The sequence below is a fragment of the Oncorhynchus nerka genome, linkage group LG20 (assembly GCF_034236695.1).
Source record: "Oncorhynchus nerka isolate Pitt River linkage group LG20, Oner_Uvic_2.0, whole genome shotgun sequence".
In the NCBI taxonomy this organism is placed as follows: domain Eukaryota; kingdom Metazoa; phylum Chordata; class Actinopteri; order Salmoniformes; family Salmonidae; genus Oncorhynchus; species Oncorhynchus nerka.
In genome coordinates, this window is record NC_088415.1 from 88,427,049 (window position 1) to 88,447,706 (window position 20,658).

The 20,658-nt window shown below is 42.1% G+C and overlaps 2 protein-coding genes across 4 annotated transcripts in view; one reads left to right on the top strand and one right to left on the bottom strand.

Moving 5' to 3' along the window:
• Positions 1 to 1,607: 1,607 nt before the first annotated feature.
• On the top strand, positions 1,608 to 13,987 carry LOC115103376 (tetratricopeptide repeat protein 19, mitochondrial-like). Of its 2 annotated transcripts, none has more exons than XM_029624282.2 (10): positions 1,608 to 2,124; positions 2,384 to 2,475; positions 3,488 to 3,598; positions 3,960 to 3,998; positions 4,456 to 4,512; positions 4,882 to 4,943; positions 5,338 to 5,432; positions 8,342 to 8,538; positions 9,350 to 9,512; positions 11,648 to 13,987. In XM_029624282.2, exons 1-10 carry the CDS (start codon positions 1,842 to 1,844, stop codon positions 11,806 to 11,808), a joined length of 1,260 nt encoding a protein of 419 aa, XP_029480142.2. In that variant the 5' UTR covers positions 1,608 to 1,841; the 3' UTR covers positions 11,809 to 13,987. The 2 variants fall into 2 exon arrangements, with proteins under 2 accessions (XP_029480142.2, XP_029480143.2); XM_029624283.2 differs by having other exon boundaries at positions 8,342 to 8,496.
• A 647-nt stretch (positions 13,988 to 14,634) lies between these two features.
• LOC115103371 (nuclear receptor-binding protein 2-like) overlaps positions 14,635 to 20,658 on the bottom strand; it is a 63,565-nt gene continuing 57,541 nt past the window's right edge. For both annotated transcript variants that reach the window (XM_029624273.2, XM_029624272.2), the window contains one exon: positions 14,635 to 20,442. In XM_029624273.2, the coding sequence (XP_029480133.1) occupies positions 20,353 to 20,442 (90 nt within the window). In that variant the 3' untranslated portion in view covers positions 14,635 to 20,352. The remainder of the gene's footprint in view (positions 20,443 to 20,658) is intronic.

The window sequence follows — 20,658 nt, forward strand, 5'->3', positions numbered from 1 at the left end:
AGCTACTAGAAAGCTGGTGGGGACTGGTTAGTTTAGGGAAAACAAGAGAGTAGGCGGTGCGATGTGTTATAATCGGAGGCAGAGCTGGAGACAGTCTGTCCACACTCATTAATGTCTGTCGAAAGAATGACTCTTGGTCGACCGATACTTTCTTTTTAGTCGGATAGCCCTGCAGAATATAGAAATTGTCATATTGTTAGTTAGCCAATGTATGTTAAACTGCTAGCGTCAGCATAAAAGACTAGCTAGCTTAATTCCTAACCTTGCTTATCATGGCATTGGCTACTACCTAGCAGGGTAACCAAACACACCAGACAACGGGTTTGATACGATGTAGGGTGTTCAATAAAAACACATATTTTGACCAATGGGTAAAATTGTGTAGATAAATCCTCTAATAAGACCAAATGGTCAAAACCTCACGTTGCTATTATAATCTGTAAAAATTAAAAAAAATTAAAAGTTATGAGTTTTTACCCTTGTAGGATTGCCAAAATTAGGGTGACTAAATCAATGGAGGCCAGATAAATATTGGGTGGTCAAAAATTATATAAACTGCATCGGACCAGGCAATATATTTTCCACTCCTCAGTTGTCCAGTGTTGGTGTTGAAGTGCCCACTGGAGCTGCTGCTTCTTGTTTTTAGCTGATAGGAGCGGAACCCGGCGTGGTCGTCTGCTGCAATATCCAATCCGTGACAAGTTGTGCGTTCAGAGATGCCTTTCTGCACACCACTGTTGTAAACCCTAGACACTGTCGTGCGTGAAAAGCACAGCCGTTTCTGAGATACTGGCACCGGCGATCAGACCACGCTCAAAGTTTCTTAGGTCAGTCGTTTTACCCAATCAAACATTCAATTGACCAGTAACTGAATGCCTCAAAACCTGTCTGCATCCTTTATATAGCAAGCCACGGATCTCACTGTCTGTAGGAACTAACCATTTTCGTGAACGAGATGGTGAAACTTCTCTGGACACTGTCATTCCCAGATAGTCCCTCTCGCGAGACAAATGCCGCGTTCAAAACAACTGGAAACTCGGAAGAAAGAAAGGTCAAATAATGACGTCAGTGATCTTCAGATCGGAGCTCCTGAAATGTCCCGAGTTCTCAAATTGGATGACCGTTCAAACCGATTTTTCCCAGTCGTAGCTCGTTCTTCCCCCCCTGAGTTCCTAGTTGAACGCACTGAAGTCGGAGATTATCCAAATCCGAGTTCCCAGTTGTTTTGAACGCGGCAAAAGGCTTGTGGGTAGCTGTCAGATAGTTTAGAAGAACGAATTTGTTGTGTAACTTTATAATGCATATTTTTTTGTTCGGTACAAACCTGCTCCAAACTTCAGAAGAAATACCCGTAGACGTTCGTTCTCCATTTTTTAACTGGAGATCTGATCCTGGTAACGCTACTCTGCTATCGTTTTTTTCCACTGCCATGAAAATCTTATCAGCCACGGTTGTTTAATCGTTTCTGATGCTCCTCTGCAACCTTTTTTCCCATTGTACCAAATAACTCCACAGCTACTGCTGTTAATCGCTCGGTAATAAACACATTCAACAGCTGTACTTTAGACATTTTGGAAAAAGTACACTTCAGATGCTCATAAATAAATCAACTAAAGGTAGTCGTTTTGACCGCAGGCGCATAGAATCACTTCCGGCACAAGTTTTTTTGTATTGCCCTTCAAAATAGAAAATAAAAACATTGATGTATTCAATACATATGCGAAAATATTATAATTAATATTATTGCTGTTATGTACAACTTCCCTTTTATGTTGAACGCTTTTTGATTTACAGGGAGTGACGTGTTTTGGTTTTCCACCAAAACCTCCGACTGAATTGTAATGTATTTTAAAATGGCGTTACCCGCTGTCACTCGTGCATTCTTTACTAATAGGAATCAAATAAAGCAATGTATGTCAGAGGGCTTCCGCAACCTGTCTTTAGGTAGTCGAGTTCATGCGAGGACACAATCATTGAAATGTCTGAAAAGGACGACTTCTCAATCGTATGCTATCCATGCTACTGTGCACAGAAGGTCACCGCTATACCGCAGCTGCGAAAGCAATGGCCATGAAAATAGTCGTGCTACTAGTAACTGGACTTATGCAATGGGGAGTGTAATTGGTAAGTAAGTTATTGTCATGTTAGATGTTTAAAATACTCTTCCCTGGTGTGTGTCATTGTCAATACATTAAACTTCTACCAAGAGACTCTCATCGATCATCTTTTACATTGATGTGCATATGATTTGCATTATTATGAGTCCTTCAACATGTCATTACAATACCGTGGTTAACGTTCATAACAGGTCATTTGAGTCATTGAGTGACCTAAATGTTTTGTGATTATACACCCCCCCCCCCCCCCCCCCCCTCGTTCATAGCGTTCTCTCTCTTCAGCAAAGCTGAGGAGGACACCAGAACTGATGCCCAGAAGAAAGAAGATGAGATTATTTTACTTTTGAAGAGAGCCAAGGTAACTAATTGTCATTGATGCAGGCAACTCCTCAATCCAGTTTCTACCTAGAATCTTTAATCTCAACGAGAAGTACTGTAACATGCAACTGTATTTGCCAAGAGATTATATGCAATCTTATGAATCTAACACCCTGACTACACCGCTCTGGTGCGCAAGCGTTGCAAAATACATTTAGGAATCTATGTTATTAAATTATTGCACCCACAATGCACCCACACTGCTCGTGCCAACGAGTGTCTGTGTTGCCAAGGGCTAAAATAGAAGTCATTTCTATTTCTGACTCAGATCGCGCTGCATGTCCTGCCTCTCCCATCTCCTCATTGGTTTATAGAAGCAGGTACCCACGTGCCATCTCCTCATTGGTTATACCCACGTGGGTGATTGATAGACGAACTGTTGCCTGTTGTCGTGGTAATACTATGAAAGTTTAGATGCCGATCACCATATAAGTTAAACGATGAAAAAGCCTGGAAGGGGGAGAGATGACTAGAAACGATTCGGTTGACCGTTTTTACATGTGGATTCATTGTTGGAGTAGAGGACCTTGTGCATTTCAGGTCAAATAACAACCTAATGTTTATATCCCAGGACAAATTAGCTAACAGCAGCAAGCTAGCTAAATAAGACAAATTAGATAGCAGCAGCAAGCTAGGTAAATAGGACAAATTAGCTAGCAAGTGCAAGCTAACTAGCTAAATTGCCATAAATGTTTAGTGCTTTTTGACCTGTCCCCAAATTAATATCATTGGTTCGGAGTTTGTTTTGATATTTTAACCTGCGTGTCGTGATCGCGTTTGGTGTGGGGGGACCAAATAAATGTATGCACGATGGCGCACGTGCGCAGCCGGTTTGGGTTCCGTGTAAGTGTCATCAACGTAACATCATTTTAATTGTATCAATTCAGACCCAAATGTTTGTCTCATCTGTTCTAGACATTATGTTTTGATGAAGTGTCATTTCTTTACATGTTATGTCTGAGTAACATTGGTGTGTGTGTGTTGTGTTCAAGCTCAGTATGATGCGGGGGCAGTTGCATGGAGCCAATGGATTCCTCCACCAGGCCATCGCGCTGGCCCATCAGACTAACAATACACAAGCTATCATCTACACCTACAGCTTGGTAAAAGCCTTGACTATTTAACAGGACTTTTTTAAACTTGTTCAAATGTGCTTCAAACCGTGTTTATTAGCCTACACAGTGAACTTGTGGGAACACGTGTGGTTGACTGGACTTATTTGACACGTGATTGGTCTTTGCTTCTGCTGTGCATTATTTTAAGAATCGCAGCCTCTTGCAATAGTGATATTGCACACACATTGATACATGTTTTGAGGTATCACACAATACACTTTGATGGAGTAATATGCTTACTCAGGAATTTCTGTAAGCATTTTTTAATGTAATGCCATGCATGGTATTAATGCCACAGAAAGTCAGCCGCACATCATTATTGTTGTTTCATTGTCCCCGGTCTCTACAGATGGCGAACCTTGCCTATGTCCAAGGTCAGCTGGATAATGTGAGTACTAGCAGAGGTTGCCACTCTTTCTCCTCTTCAGTGAACCCCCACCTGCTGTCCCACTTTTGGGATCCTGCTTATCAAAATGAACTAAGTTAAAAATCTGCAAGGAGGACTGCCACTATTGACGTTTCCTAATGTATGTGTTCTTCAAAGGAGGGCACAGATTGAGAAGAGCCAATAGGGGAAGTCTTGGCATTTTTTTTTCTATCCTGTTTTTGTGGATGTCTGTAAGCTGGAGGTGAAGGTGAAGATGATGTCATATATTGCGGAGTCTACCTTTGAAACCATTCAGTTGTACTCAGCTCATAAGTATTTTCTTCAAGAATTCGTGGTACATCATTCATTGAAATGACAATTGAGCAGAGGTTAATGTGATTGTACTTTTTTATTTTTTATGCTTGTGTTTTAAGCTGTTTTGCTGACTTCCAGTGACCCCTGTGCTCTTCTCCCTCAGGCAGAGAAACTGTTCAAAGTGGCCATGAGTTTCATGTTGTCCGGAGGAACACCACAGGTGAGGGTTGGTCGTGTGTCTAAGTAAGAGGTTAATGGCGTGGTAAATATATAAAAATGTCTGCACGCATTACTACTGTAAGTCACTTTGGATAAAAACGTCTGGTACATGGCATATAGTTTATTAATAGCAGAGGAATAGAATTGTTGTGACATCTGGACAGTAGAGTCGCTGGGTACTGAAGCAGCTTTTTGATTTTGAAATGAAGAGGACAATCTATCTATTGTCCATTTTGAAGAAAGAAGGACTTTCTGGAATAGTTTTGGGCTCAGCTCCGTCAATTCAGAAACCATTGGCAGTGCATTGTGGTCCAGACACTTAATGCTATATTGCTACTTCAGTCTTTTTCTGTCTCCCTCGGGTTCAAAGGATGACAATGGGGTCATTGAGATGTCCTTGAAGCTCGCTACCATATATGCCGGCCAGGAGAAGTAAGTGAACTTCGAAAGTAGATGTCTTCATGTGAGTTTAAATGGACATTGGAGCAATTGAATCAGCAATTGAAGGCAACCAAATGAGTTTTAGTGGTCCTTACCTCTTAAATAATGGACATAATCTAAATTAGGAAGCACCCTTTTGATGCATACTTTTAATAGATACAAATAAGTCTCTGATAGGAGCCAGCCAGCCAGCTTAGTTGATTAAGAGTGTGCCTATACACCATTAGAAGGCCTCTACCCAAAGGTTTTCAGTTGAGAATGTTTTTTTTCTTCTTTTCCCTGCGCTTGGTTGTAGTCCTGTATTATAGGACTATATTTTCATGAACCACCCCACCAGTACCACGGTGCACCATTTACCAACTGTAACCTGTTTGTTTCTTCTCAGGAATGACTTGGCAGAGATGGGTTTCCAGTTTTGCACTGAATCCCTTGAAACCAAGTTGGATAAATTCAAGGAACTTCCAGCTGAGGAGCAATCGGGTATCTAACGACCAAACCTTCAAATAGTTTTTAGCTGTAATAGCATACGATTGTGTGTGTGTGTGACTCTGGATGATGTCATCATTATGTTGTCATCCAGAGTCACATTTATTTATTTTCCAAGCTACAGAATGTCACGCTACTTTACATACAGAAGGTTTTTAAAGGGCAAAATAGTTTGGTCTGCTTAGTTTTTTCAATGGCAAAAAAAAAGATCACGATACTGGTATCATCACAGCCCTAAACAGGATCCTTGTCTATCTCCTGTCCAACACTGCTCGTGTGTGTGTGTGTGCGGCACAATGCTGTCTGCTAAAAATGCATATCACTTCACTCAAACTTGCTTGTAGCTCATATCATTATCACAAATCTAGGCTTACATTTTAGTCAAAACAGCACAGTCTTGGTCTGACAAGCAAAGCAACTCACACAAATCTTTAATGCTAAGAAAAATATATGTTTTTGTTATAAGATGCAATCTATACTTTTATCATTTCTTCACCACTAATTCATTTTAACAAATTTGAATTGCTAGCTTCATAAGTAAATGATCCATTTCAAGCTATTTTGACATGTCAAAAAAGGCCTAAGCTAGTAATTGTTGGTTGATGGCCCATTTCTGGTGAGCTTGCAAAGTAAACCATTACTATTCTTGATCACCAAACAATTTTCGGAGCTGCATATTTATTTTGGCATTCCCCTACACTACACCCCATCCCATAGCTGTACAGCAAATCAGCAATCTGTTCGCTACCTCACTGACCTGTGTTGATTGACATATTGCTGTTCCAATCAGAGGGCTGAGTGTGCGTTTCGCTAGCCAGTCTGTTGCACGTTTTCTTTTGCGGTGCTGCAGCTACTGTCTCTGGCTGTGTGGAGAGTAATCCGCAGACACTCTGTGCCACAAAATTCAAGTCATCAGTCAGTCAAGTCCCGAGCCTTGAGGCTCCAAGTCTCAAGTTATTTTATTTTCTGTCGAGTCTCAAGTCCAAGTCATGTGACTTGAGTCCACAACTCGGGTATGTTCAAATTGTCCCTGTAGGAACAACATCCTCTATGCACTTCCTGATGAACCAGCCCAGAGACCGGGTCAGTATATTTGTCAGTGTTATTCCCAGAGATGGCTCGGAACATATCTCTGTCTGTGTGATCAAAACAGTTCTGTAGCATGGATTCTGATTGGTCAGTCCAGCGTTGAACAGATCTTAACACTGGTGCGTCCTGTTTTAATTTCTGCCTATAGGCAGGGAATAGCAGAATAGAGGCGTGGTCTGATATGCCGAAGGGGGAGGCGAAGGAGGGCTTTCTATCCGTCTCGGAATGAAGAATAACAATACTGATCCAATTTATTATTCCCGCAAGTAAGGGAAGATATGTGTTTTGTGGAATTTTGGGATAATTTTCCTTTAAAGTCCACAAAGGATCTGGCCTTGGGATATGCTGTTTCCAATTTGCTCAAAGTCCTGTGTAATTCTTCGAGTGCCAGTGCAGTGTCTGTTTGTGTGTGTGTGGGGGGGGGGGGGGTACACATCCATGATACAAACAGCTATAAATTCTCTTGGGAGATAATGGGGTCGGCGTTTGATCGTAAGCTATTCTCGGTCAGGGGAACATACTGGTTTGTACATTCACACTGAGTTGTTGATCATAAAACATACTCTTCCGCGCCACAAAGCTCTTTTACCCTGTTCGCGTGATGTACCTACAACCCGTGGCCTGTGTAGCTTGATCAAGCTACACATGATTAACATAATCTGTCTCACAGAGTCTTGGTTGTGTCTTGTATATCTGATAGGAAATCTGAGCTCACAAAGTTTATTGTCCAGGGACTGTACAGTAGCAGGTTATATAGGTATATAGGTTATATACTAGAAAGGGGAGGGTGGTTTAATTTATTTGAGAACTCCAGTTCGCCTTCCCCTCCTCTGGCGGCATCTTTTTGGAAAAGGGCTCTCGTAAGCAATGGAACTGCTTTGGGTAGTCTAGATGGAGTATCCTTCTCCAGTAAGACTCATTTGTCTTGAGTAATCTCGATCTGAAGTCCAGAAGTGCTTGTCGGTGATAGGGAATAATACTAGAAACTTTCCGATCAAATAAAGTAAAAAAAATACATAAAAAAAAACACAAAATAATCAAGAGTGCTAAATTGGCAGGGAGCTAGCAACAGGGTGACCATCGTCAGTGCCATCTTGTTTTAAAAGCCATTGTACTGTTCAGTGAACAACAGACTGTCAGTTCATTGTAAAGTGCAAGCCTCTTCTTCTCTAGCTGTGTTGGGCCCTATGGTGTCTTCTCTCTAGTACAGAGTGTGTGTGTGTGTGTGCGTGCGCTGTCCTTGTTCTCCTTTCTTTGTAAATGTCGTCCAATTACAATATTTAAACCCTCATAATGTCATCTGTAATCCGGGGCGTGACAGAACAGCACAACAAACACTGCTCCCTGTGAACTGAATGTCTCAAGCAGACTGATGCAGCTTTTCCTCTAGAACATTCCATGTGCTTTTCTCTGTCTTTTTTTTTTTTTACTTTTGATTCCTAATCCTTCCAAATCAAGTCCCCGACAATGACAGGCATTACCATCGCACAATGCAGCCACAACCATGCTTGAAATGATGGTGTGGCCTGGCTGGTGTCGTGGTGCTGTCTCAGGCACACATTATGTACCGTGACGGTATAGGCTGGAATCCGGCCTAATACCCTGTGACGTAGAGAGAGGATATCTTTCCCCTTGGTCACCCTCTCGCACGATCTGGTCAATAAAATCAGAACATTTAAATAAAGAGGGCGATGTTATCTTCTGAAAAGTTGTGTAACCTTGCTTTCAGTATGGTGTGCATTCAACTTGTGACCTTTTTGATATTGAACTTGCTCGCTGACAGCATCCATCCTCGTGTTTCTCCCTCTCTTCAGAGGAGTTGCGGAAGGAGACCCGGCTCCTACTGGGCCTGACCCTGGACTCCCACGCCCGCTACATGGTCGCTATACACCGCCTGAGCCAGGCGGTGGTGGACTACAAGCGAGCCTTGCTGATCTGTCAGGAAGAGCAGGGAGAGACCCACCCACAGGTACCAGTTGGCCAGGAAGAGCAGGGAGAGACCCACCCACAGGTACCAGTTGGCCAGGAAGAGCAGGGAGAGACCCGCCCACAGGTACTAGTTGGCCAGGAAGAACAGGGAGAGACCCGCCCACAGGTACTAGTTGGCCAGGAAGAACAGGAGAGACCCGCCCACAGGTACTAGTTGGCCAGGAAGAACAGGAGAGACCCGCCCACAGGTACTAGTTGGCCAGGAAGAACAGGGAGAGAACCGCCCACAGGTACTAGTTGGCCAGGAAGAACAGGGAGAGACCCGCCCACAGGTACTAGTTGTCCAGGAAGAGCAGGGAGAGTCTTGTTGTTGGTGATCAAGCCCACTAATGTTGTGTTGTATGCAAATTTGATGATTGAGTTGGAGGCGTGCATGGCCACGCAGTCATGGGTGAACAGTGTGTACAGGAGGAGGCTGAGCACGCACCCTTGTGGGGCCCCGGTGTTGAGGGTCAGCGAAGTGGAGATGTTGTTTCAAAGTCCAGGACCCAGTTGCACAGGGCGAGGTTGAGACCCAGGGCCTCCAGCTTAATGATGAGCTTGGAGGGTACTATGGTGTTATGCTGAGATGTAGTCAATGAACAGCATTCTTACATCGGTATTACTCTTGTCCAGATGGGATAGGGCAGTGTGATGGGCGATTAGTCATTTAGTTCAGTTCTTTGCCTTCTTGGGTACAGGAACGATGGGAGGCCATCTTGAAGCATGTGGGGACAGCAGACTGGGTGGCATTTATGCATCATTTATGCATCCTTGCTGTTTTGTAACCTAGAAGTTCATCTGTTCTTACTTATTTATTATCTGGAAATTGTTTTCTGCTGTCCTGACTACAGTCCTTGGTGCTGATGAGTGACCTGGCCACCATCCTGGACATGCAGGGTTGCCACGACGAGGCTCTGCCCCTGGTGAAGCAGGCTGTGGAGCTGAGCAGAGAAGCCGGCCACCCTGACCAACATGTGCTGCTGGGAAACATGGCAGGCATCCTACTGCACAATGGTAAGGAGGGATGAAAATGAGGGCAACCTCTAGGAGGGCCTTGGTTTCCTCCAACACAAGCCAGTTTTCAGTGTCACAACATGAACTTTTATTGTGAATTCGCAAAATTAATGTAACTCAGTTGGTAGAGCATGGCTCTTGCAATGTCAGGATAGTGGGTTTGATTCCCGGGAACCACCCATAAGTTAAAAAAAATTATAAAAAAATGGTTGCATGCATACTCTGATGTCGTGGTAAAAAACAATAATGGTTGCGTTACGGTGATCGCTGGCCACGGTGAAAAAAAGTAACGCTCCCTATAGGCATACTTTCAATATGTTTTTCCACAGAAGGTGGGTAAACTGTTGAAAGAAAAAACAAGTGGGTAAACCTGTGGGACCGCACAGATTTTTAAAAATTGTATTTTTTTATTTCACCTTTATTTAACCAGGTAGGCCAGTTCGGAACAAGTTCTCATTTACAACTGCGACCTGGCCAAGGATAAAGAAAAGCAGTTCGACACATAACAACACAGAGTTACACATGGAAGAAACAAACAGTCAATAATACAGTAGAAAATAATATATATACAGCATGTACAAATGAGGTAGGATAAGAGAGGTAAGGCAATAAATAGGCCATGGTGGTGAAGTAATTACAATATAGCAATTAAACACTGGAATGGTAGGATGTGCAGAAGATGAATGTGCAAGTAGAGATACTGGGGTACAAAGGAGCAAGATAAATAAATACAGTATGGGGATGAGGTAGATTGGATGGGCTGTTTACAGATGGGCTATGTTCAGGTGCAGTGATCTGTGAGCTGCTCTGACAGCTGGTGCTTAAAGCTAGTGAGGGAGGTAAGAGTCTCCAGCTTCAGAGATTTTTGCAGTTCATTCCAGTCATTGGCAGCAGAGAACTGGAAGGAGAGGCGGCCAAAGTAAGAATTGTTTTTGGGGGTGACCAGTGAGATATACCTGCTGGAGCGTGTGCTATGGGTGGGTGCTGCTATGGTGACCAGTGAGCTGAGATAAGGCGGGACTTTACCTAGCAGAGACTTGTAGATGACCTGGAGCCAGTGGGTTTGGCGACGAGTATGAAGCGAGGGCCAACCAACGTGGTGGATAGTATATTGGGCTTTGGTGACAAAACGGATGGCACTGTCATAGACTGCATCAAATTGGTTGAGTAGCGTATTGGAGGCTATTTTGTAAATGACATTGCCGAAGTCGAGGATCAGTAGGATGGTCAGTTTTACGAGGGTATGTTTGGCAGCATGAGTGAAGGATGCTTTGTTGCAAAATAGGAAGCCAATTCTAGATTTAATTTTGGATGGGAGATGTTTGATGTGAGTCTGGAAGGAGAGTTTAATCTAACCAGACACCTTGGTATTTGTAGTTGTCCACATATTCTAAGTCAGAACCGTCTAGTTTAATGCTGGACGGGAGGGCAGGTTCGGGCAGCGATCGGTTGAAGAGCATGCATTTAGTTTTACTTGCATTTAAGAGCAGTTGGAGGCCATGGAAGGAGAGTTGTATGGCATTGAAGCTCATCTGGAGGTTAGTTAACAGTGTCCAAAGAAGGGCCAGAGGTATACAGAATGGTGTCGTCTGCGTAGAGTTGGATCAGAGAATCACCAGCAGCAAGAGCAACATCATTGATGTATACAGAGAAGAGAGTCGGCCCGAGAATTGAACCCTGTGGCACCCCCATAGAGACTGCCAGAGTTCCGGACAACAGGCCCTCTGATTTGACACACTAAGCTCTATCGGAGAAGTAGTTGGTGAACCAAGCGAGGAAAATCATTTGAGAAACCAAGGCTGTTGAGTCTGCCAATAAGAATGTTGTGATTGACAGAGTCGAAAGCCTTGGCCAGGTTGATGAATACGGCAGTTTGAGTAGGTGCAGCTGCATAAGTAACTGTACTTAACATTAATGAGTAACATTTAGTTCAAGGGGGTACAGTGAAGACTTTGTTTACGACTGTTGATCATCTCTGTAGTGTTCACTAAGGCGTGCAACAGAAAACACTTCAAAGCGTTTTTGCAATAGAAAACAACAATGTGTGTCGTATTGGAAAAGGTCAATTCCAGGTCGTCCCACCTCTTTTTCTTTCCGTTTCGTGCCAAATGAACACAATCCTTGTCTCCTTCTAGATCTTTTTGAGGAGTCTGTGAAGCTGTACAAGGAGGCCCTGGCTCTGGCCCAGTCTGCAGGAGATGAAGAAGCACTGGAGCAGATCCAGGAGGGACTGAAAGAGGTGGGAAACAGGAGGAAAGCACAGAAGGCAGAAGCAGCCAAGAATAAGACCTACTGACCGGTTGGATCAACTAAACTAATCTTATTAACACAACCCCCAAGCAATCTCTCTTAACTTGTCTGTGCTGAAGGGATCTGAGTGGTCATTGTTAGCACAAGTTATGGAGTACAGGGCATTTAGCTCAGAAAGAGAAGAACAACAACAACACTCACATCGTAACAGATGTCTTGGAACAGTTTCTTACACTGGGCAATTAACAATTATCTGTGAAACCCCAATGATGTTGTCTGTATTGTGGGAAATCTCACTCCTTCAATGTGGTGTCTGTTTGTTGTCAGATTGGCATTAAGATGTAATGGGACCACCTCAGGGCTTAATTAAGTCCATGTCCAGAATTCAATCAAAAGGTGTGTTGTCGACAAGCGTAATTGCACTTGACTTTTCAATTATGACTTTATATTTACGTTTGTGCTGGCATCTTCAGAGTTTGTCATGAATGCGATCTCTCCACGAACGTCGAGGGGAAATGCCCTTTTACAAAAGGCACATTGTTCGACAGAGCGATTGATGACCATGTGTGTTGTTTGAATTCCATCCTGAATGATGGCGCCTTAGTCTGCCATTGCTGTCTGAATCACTAAATGAAACTAAGAAATGTTGTATGGGCTAGAATGCGACATAGGACTTAACTGGCAGCTTCAAGAGTGAAAGGCCTAATCAATAACCTTTTTGTGAACAGAGATGTATCATAAAAACTGTCTTTAAGATGGTAAAAACTGTATATATATTACATACAGTGCATTTGGAAATAATTCCGACCTTGACTTTTTCCACATGTTGATGCGTTATAGCCTTATTCTAAAATGGATTAAATAGTTTTTCCCTTCATCAATCAATACACAATACTCCATAATCACAAAGCAAAAACTGGTTTTTAGAAATGTTTGCAAATGTATTAAATTCACATTTACATAAGTATTCAGACCCTTTACACGGTACATTATTGAAGCATCTTTGGCAGCGATTAAAGCCTCGAGTCTTCTTGGGAATGACGCTACAAGCTTGGTACAACTGTATTTGGGGAGTTTCTTCCATTCTTCTCTGCAAATTCTCTGAAGCTCTGTGGTTGGATGGTGCACAGCTATTTTCATGTTTCTCCAGAGATGTTTGATCGGTTTCAAGACCAGGCCACTCAAGGAGATTGATTCAGAGACTTGTCCCGAAGCCACTCCTGTGTTGTCTTGGCTGTGTGCTTACGGTCGTTGTCCCGTTGGAAGGTGAGCCTTTGCCCCAGTCTGAGGTCCTGAGCGCTCTGGAGCAGGTTTTCATCAAGGATCTCTGTACATTGCTCCGTTAATTTTTCCCTCTACTGACTAGTGCTCAGACTGTCCGCAATAGGCTAAGGAGAGCCTGGACTGAGGGCTTATAGGCCTGTTGTAAGGCAGGTCCTCACCAGACATCACCGGCAACAACGTTGCCTATTGGCACCAATCTACCCTTGCTGGACCGGCAAAAGTGCTCTTCACTGACGAGTCACGGTTTTGTCTCACCAGGGGTGATGGTCGGATTCGCGTTTATCGTCGAAGGAATGAGCATTACACCGAGGCCTGTACTCTGGTGCAGGATCGTTTTGTAGGTGGAGGGTCTGTCATGGTCTGGGGTGGTGTGTCACAGAGTCATTGGACTGAGCTTGTTGTCATTGCAGGCCATCTCAACGCTGTGCGTTACAGGGAAGACATCCTCCTCCCTCATGGTACCCTTCGTGCAGGTTCATCCTTACATGACCCTCCAGCATGACAACGCCACCAGCCATACTGCTCGTTCTGTGTGTGATTTCCTGTAAGACAGGAATGTCAGTGTTCTGCCATGGCCAGTGAAGAGCCCGGATCTCAATCCCATTGAGCACGTCTTGGGCCTGTTGGATCGGAGGGTGAGGGCTGGGGCCATCCCCCCCAGAAATGTCAGGGAACTTGCAGGTGCCTTGGAAGAGTGGGGTAACATCGCACAGCAAGAACTGGCAAATCTGGTGCAGTCTATGAAGAAGAGATGCAGTACTTAATGCAGCTGGTGGCCACACCAGACACTGACTTACTTTTGATTTTGACCCCCCCCCCCCTTGTTCAGGGACACATTATTCCATTTCTGTTAGTAACATGTTTGTGGAACTTGTTCAGTTGTTGAATCTTATGTTCATACACATGTTAAGTTTGCTGAAAATAAACTCAATTAACAGTGAGAGGACGTTTCTTTTTTTTTGCTGAGTTTAGTTTAGGTAAACTGGCTTAATCTGTGAGACGACTTGCATGAGTCAGGGCTCCCGCGGGGGGTCTAAGGCACTGCATCTCAGTGCAAGAGGCGTCACTACAGTCCCTGGTTTGAATCCAGGCTGTATCACATCCGGCCGTGACGCTGGCACACAATTGGCGTGGTAGGCCGTCATTGTAAATAAGAATTTGTCATTAACTGACTTGCCTAGTTAAAAAAAGGTTACATTTGGAACATTTACAAAGCGAATCTGACTGCTATCAGATAAGTGTACATACAATGTAGTGAGTCTTAACTTTAATGCATTTATTTAATAATATTACAGTTGATTATAAAGTTGATTATAAACTGATTTTTAATGACTAAGGCAGAGTGCCCCAGAACCTTGGCTGTGGGTCGGGACTTTCCTATTTCGAATAAACAAAGGTCACATTTGACACGTTGATCCAACAGACTTTCCGAGCATTGTGCAGAATGGTCTTTTGAACGGGTTTAGGCTTCATGTTGTGTTTGATGTGTGAGGAATGGCAGGCCCACGTGTGTAATAACAGAAGCCATAGCTCAACTCTAGGGCCCAGATTTTCAGTTAACACAAGAAAAAACAAATGCGAGAATCAGTGTCATTATTGCCTCATCTATAGACTCAATACTTTTATTGTACAATATTTTACATGAGTTGTACAAACAGAACAAGGCAGAAGCAACTCAATACAAGGAGAGCTGTAATTTAGCTAAACAGATAAAGGAAGAGGATGTGTTAGGCCTTTCATTTGTTTTTAGTTATTTTTCAATTATCGATGATACAGCCTCACCCCTCCAAATTTTACCAAGAAAATGATCATTGTCTACAATATGGAATGTAGACATAAATCCATCAGTGGTGCTGAAATGAGGAGAACCTTATTTGAACCTGTTTACACCTGCCGTTAACATGTGTCCTGATCTTGTCTGTTTACACCTGCCGTTAACATGTGTCCTTCGTCCTGATCTTGTCTGTTTACACCTATCAGATCACAATGCATTTTTTTTTATATATATATATTTTTTTTTATTTGCACTTGTCAAAAAAAAAAACATTGGGCAGAATCAGAATGTGTGGATAAGAGCAGGAAAAAGGCTGCATGTTAGCACCAGGTATAAACAGGGTTAGAGTGACTCGATTGCAGCGTGCTCAAGTACAATTCAACTCAAGACATCCACTCCTGTATACAGTGTGGACAGGACATGCTTGACCCCAAAAATAGGTCTACGGAGGCACAGTACCGACCAGTCATGGGCAACGGAGTAACAAATATTACTGATCAAATGAGTTTAACATTCATCATACAACATGCCAGCACATTGGTTTTGATCAACTGGACGGTTATATAATCAAGTAGATATTACAACATAAGCCGTATCTGATAATATTTCAAGCGGAACAGAACCCACAATGTTTTACAAATTCATGGTATGAAGTGTACTAAATGAATGCTGGCTTACAAAATGGAAATTGTGGCTCATGCATGTTCCATACAGCCCAGTAAGGGAGCTCAATGGCAACTAAAATTGTATTAAAAAGTTGGTTTGTGTAACACTAGTTCTGGGTTTCCCTAAACTCGGTCCTCGGGACACCAAGGGTTGTTGCGCCTCGTTTTTTTTTGCCCCTAGCATTACACAGCTGATTCAACTAATCATCAAACTTTTGATTATTTGAGTCAGCTGTTTAGTGTTGGGGGCAAAACCAAAACATGCACCCCTTGGCGTCCCGAGGACAAAGTTTGGGAAAACGCTGCACTAGTGTATAGTGAGGCACTTGGGCTTGATTGCAGCTAAAATCGATTAATAGTATGTCATGCATGTATAATGAACCATACAGTCAACAAGCTAAAAATCTGAGGTAAATAATTAGCAACTAAATTTCCATAGTGTAGCCTATCAAACCAAGTTATAAAGATTGACCTTTCAAAACAAATGCAAAAACACAAAAAAAAAATGAATATTCCAATGTGGATACATGTGACATTTGTTCATACAGACTAAAAACACACAGCAACATGGAAAAGGCATATTGCAAGTTATGATTTAAGAAAAATGACAATTCATAGTAAAGAAAAGCAAAAAAGGTACATTTTCTCAACAGTGAATTGAATTCAGAAGCTCTTGTAGGTCTATGACTTTCCACTGAAAGACATTAAGGACAGAGCAAAATATTAAGATCGGAAAGGAATGATATCAATGAGGCAGAAAAATGTATGAATTCAAATTGTGAGGTAAGTCTTCCTCTCAGCTTGATAGGGTTTTCATTCTTAGAAAGAGAAACGCAGCATACTGTGTAAGGGATTGCTGGCAAATTATTCTATTGTCTCCAGTTTAAAACTTGAGTTACTTTCACAGGTTCAATGTCTGACATTTAGTATGGAAGATCTGTCGTTAACCCAGACTTTCCCTGCAATTGAGCAAAGGTGTTAGGTCGGACTCAAACACAGAAGTAGTGTTTGATTTATGGTATCAACCCAGTGGACATTTTGCTCATGGTCTATGACATTTTCTGGTTGTTAACTAGTTTTCTGGTTGAGAAGACGTCCTATAACCAGATTAAAACCAACGGGTCTCTTTACAACCAGGTAAAGCAAGAGAAATCCAGAAAAATGTTTTCATGACAAGGTAAAGAAGTCATAGAAAAGACCGTATATTTTGGTTGTGATTTGGTCAGAAGCTATGTTACAACCAGATTAACACATTATTTAGTTTGCTAAAAAAAAAGACCTTCACAAAAACAACCATAAAAACCATCCTTGTTCCATGTCAATGTTGTCTGCCGGGAACACAGATTCGGTCTCCTCAGAAACGGTGATGGTCAGAGTGTGACCTATGAAAGACTAATAACACTTGTGGTGAAGTGGTCATGATTGGAAAGTAACTAAGCAATACAACATGCATGCTAATTTTGTGCATCTTGTTTGTAGCCTTAGAACATTGAAACATACCAGGGTGACATACGCAGCGTAGCCTCGGTAACATTTGAAAAATAATCATCGAGATTGAATTACGCGCTTCACATTTTAGTGTTATGTTCTTCAATGATGTTTCAATAATCTGTGCTTTCTCACAGACATCGCAAACGAAAAGTTACGATTTGCATAAGAGGAATGGCCACACGAAAACTAGGGTTGAATGGCGGGAACCCGGTTACTGAGATTCACGGCCCAAAACCACACCCTTTTCTCGGGATAAATAACTGCGAGAAACCGGAAAATTATAATAAATTATTTATATGAACAGCATGGCGTGAATGGAACTTAAATTATACCCAATGTCTAAAATCTGGCTTCTCTACGGCATCTGCATGATGAATCAACGCTCAGAGAACATCAGTATGGACCGCAGTTCACAATGTATGTAGACCTAGCATGTCATCATGGTAAACACAAAATATATTGTGATGGTAGGCCTGCATTTTCTGCAGCATAGTCTATGCTACAGTAATATAACGACTGAATGTCTTTACATCTGGCTTTAGGGATCACTTGTATTTTTTTAAATTGTAAAGATAATTGTTTTATTGCAGCTGCAGTTTTAAAAACAGCCCATCACTCGAATAGCTTTGCTTTCAAATCTGTGCACGTGCGAGCACACAGTCCTTCTCGCTCTAACTCCATTCAATATATATATATATATATATCTTGCGCAATACGCACACACCCGTGCTCTGCTGGCCTCTTTAAAAACATGCTCCTTAGCTGTTGGAGTCCCATGCAGGAGAAGCTTGACTAGAATAGCTTGGACATTAAGCATGTCTTATACCAATAGACTATTTGAAGAGGGACTGAAGCGCTTGTTTGCTGAATGGTAAATACAGCAGCCAGTATAACTCATTTGAAAGAGCGAACGCGCGATGTCGGTCGGCTATAGCAGTTATTTATTCAGACCCATGACCATTCTATCTTTGTGAAGAGAAGTGAAAGCCTTCTGCATCTAATTCGAGTCCTATATTGTTCAAGGATGTCATTTAGAATTATGAGAATAAAGGACAACGAAACGTATTTAATTTAACAGTTGAAAGAGAAGAAGGAAGCAAGCAAAAACAAATATAATATACAAATAACATTAGGGGAAATATTATTTCAAGGTATATATGCGTCAGTCGACTAAAATGATACAAATAGGCCCCATTATACTTAAATTAAAAACTATTTCGCTGACCTATACTTGTAACTTTATAGGACGCATGTGCTGCACCAGAATCGCATGTTCTCTCCTGGCTTTATCACAGTTTGATCGATGTGTGTAATTCCAGTCGATATTATACAGTTCACACTCAGGAAGTATTAGCCTACTGGAGTTAGCTATATGCTCTGTTGGGTAAATAAATGAAACTAACTACATCAATGGGCTTTTATGTTTTTCTGTCATGCGTAATGTGCAGTAGCCTATAATCATATATGTATTGGATAACCGCACAATCATGTGTTTGTTTTGGTGGCTTGGGCTCATTAAATGTCTTTAATGTATATGGCGCATCAGACTTGAATTTTCGCTCAACGGTCTATTCAAATCCAGACATGGGCATATTTATATGCTTTATAAATAATTTTACCCGGGAGAAGAGTGATTTATTTGTAAAATACCAGGAAAATATTAAACTCTTAACAGAGAAGCATGAACACGGATAAAATTGTATATGACCTACATCATTGTCCGTTCTTGTCATAAGTTTAACTCATCCCTACTTTTTTCGGATGACTTGTATATGTAGAAGACTTAACATATTTTGCAGTTTGTTTTCCTTCCGTTGGACAATCAGTCATCAAGCAGAGGATGACCTCCCCATTGAAAAACCATTGTCTCAATCCTGGAATCTTGGGACACAAAATCTCAATGTGTCTGTACCCTCACCTTGCATGTGAGAGTGGGAGTTTTGGATTAGTTTTCTTTATGGGGTCATTGCCAAGGCTGCGCTGCGTGTGTAAAATTGAGCCCAATAGGTTATTATGGACAAAAAGGCCTCAATGCAGCAGTAAATGTTGAAGACCTTTATGTTCCTCGTATTGCTTACTTTGTCCACTGTCTCTTGCTATAATTCTAAACAAGGCCATTGACATCATCTGTGCGGAGAGACGGAGGCATTGAAGTGGCCAAATATAGTAGCTCTCCTAGCATAGTCTTATCTGGCTTGAGTTGGTTGGCACTTCTGTTTAGTAGAAAGAGAGATCGCTTCTCACTTCTGTTTAGTAGAAAGGGAGATCGCCTCTCACTTCTGTTTAGTAGAAAGGGAGATCGCCTCTCACTTCTGTTTAGTAGAAAGGGAGATCGCTTCTCACTTCTGTTTAGTAGAAAGGGAGATCGCTTCTCACTTCTGTTTAGTAGAAAGAGAGATCGCCTCTCACTTCTGTTTAGTAGAAAGAGAGATCGCCTCTCACTTCTGTTTAGTAGAAAGAGAGATCGCCTCTCACTTCTGTTTAGTAGAAAGAGATCACTTCTCACTTCTGTTTAGTAGCAAGGGAGATCGCTTCTCACTTCTGTTTAGTAGAAAGAGATCACTTCTCACTTCTGTTTAGTAGCAAGGGAGATCGCTTCTCACTTCTGTTTAGTAGAAAGGGAGATCGCTTCTCACTTCTGTTTAGTAGAAAGAGAGATCGCTTCTCACTTCTGTTTAGTAGAAAGGGAGATCGCTTCTCACTTCTGTTTAGTAGAAAGAGAGATCACTTCTCACTTCTGTTTAGTAGCAAGGGAGATCGCTTCTCACTTCTGTTTAGTAGCAAGGGAGATCGCTTCTCACTTCTGTTTAGTAGCAAGGGAGATCGCTTCTCACTTCTGTTTAGTAGAAAGAGAGATCGCTTCTCACTTCTGTTTAGTAGAAAGAGAGATCGCTTCTCACTTCTGTTTAGTAGAAAGAGAGATCGCTTCTCACTTTGTTTAGTAGAAAGGGAGATCGCTTCTCACTTTGTTTAGTAGAAAGAGAGATCACTTCTCACTTCTGTTTAGTAGAAAGGGAGATCGCTTCTCACTTTGTTTAGTAGAAAGAGAGATCGCTTCTCACTTTGTTTAGTAGAAAGAGAGATCGCTTCTCACTTTGTTTAGTAGAAAGAGAGATCGCTTCTCACTTCTGTTTTGAGACAGCGTTTCTTGATGCTTACATTTGCCACACAGATTGAAGCGCTGACTCTCTTCCCTTACAAGCCTCACAAAAACAAAAATCTGGCACTTCCTAGTCCTGGAATGTTCACTCTTAAAGTTCCCCCACTAATTGCCCCCCCCCCCCCTTCCCCTCTGTCCCTAAATTCTCTTTCTTGTTGTAGTTTTCCCAGGGTCCAGATCCCCCTTGGGTCAGCAGCATGTGTCGGTACATCATCACTATGCCAGGGAAGACTCCTCCAATGGTGGCCCGGCCCAATGCTTACACAGGGCGTCTTCCAGAAAGCCCGCCAGCTTCTCACAGTCCTCCTGAAGAAACAAGAGACCAGAAATAAGGGGTTATATATTAAGGGATGATATTTAGTTGCACTTTATTTTAAAGGTACAATGACCAGGTATTTAAAACAGGTTTGTTTCTTTGGGATTCATTCAAATAAGTCCCACTAGGCACCATTTGGTATCAGGTAATTATCAAATTGTGTCAAATTTTTCAAAGTAAGTACCATAATTAAAAATAAAAAAACC

What these genes read in the sequence shown, in the direction of transcription:
- LOC115103376 (XM_029624282.2), top strand. Translation starts at nt 1,842, where the DNA reads ATGTATTTTAAAATGGCGTTACCCGCTGTCACTCGTGCATTCTTTACT. An exon ending in TCATCTACACCTACAGCTTG is followed by an intron (nt 3,599 to 3,959) that starts GTAAAAGCCTTG and finishes CGGTCTCTACAG; the next exon opens with ATGGCGAACCTTGCCTATGT. An exon ending in TGTCCGGAGGAACACCACAG is followed by an intron (nt 4,513 to 4,881) that starts GTGAGGGTTGGT and finishes TCGGGTTCAAAG; the next exon opens with GATGACAATGGGGTCATTGA.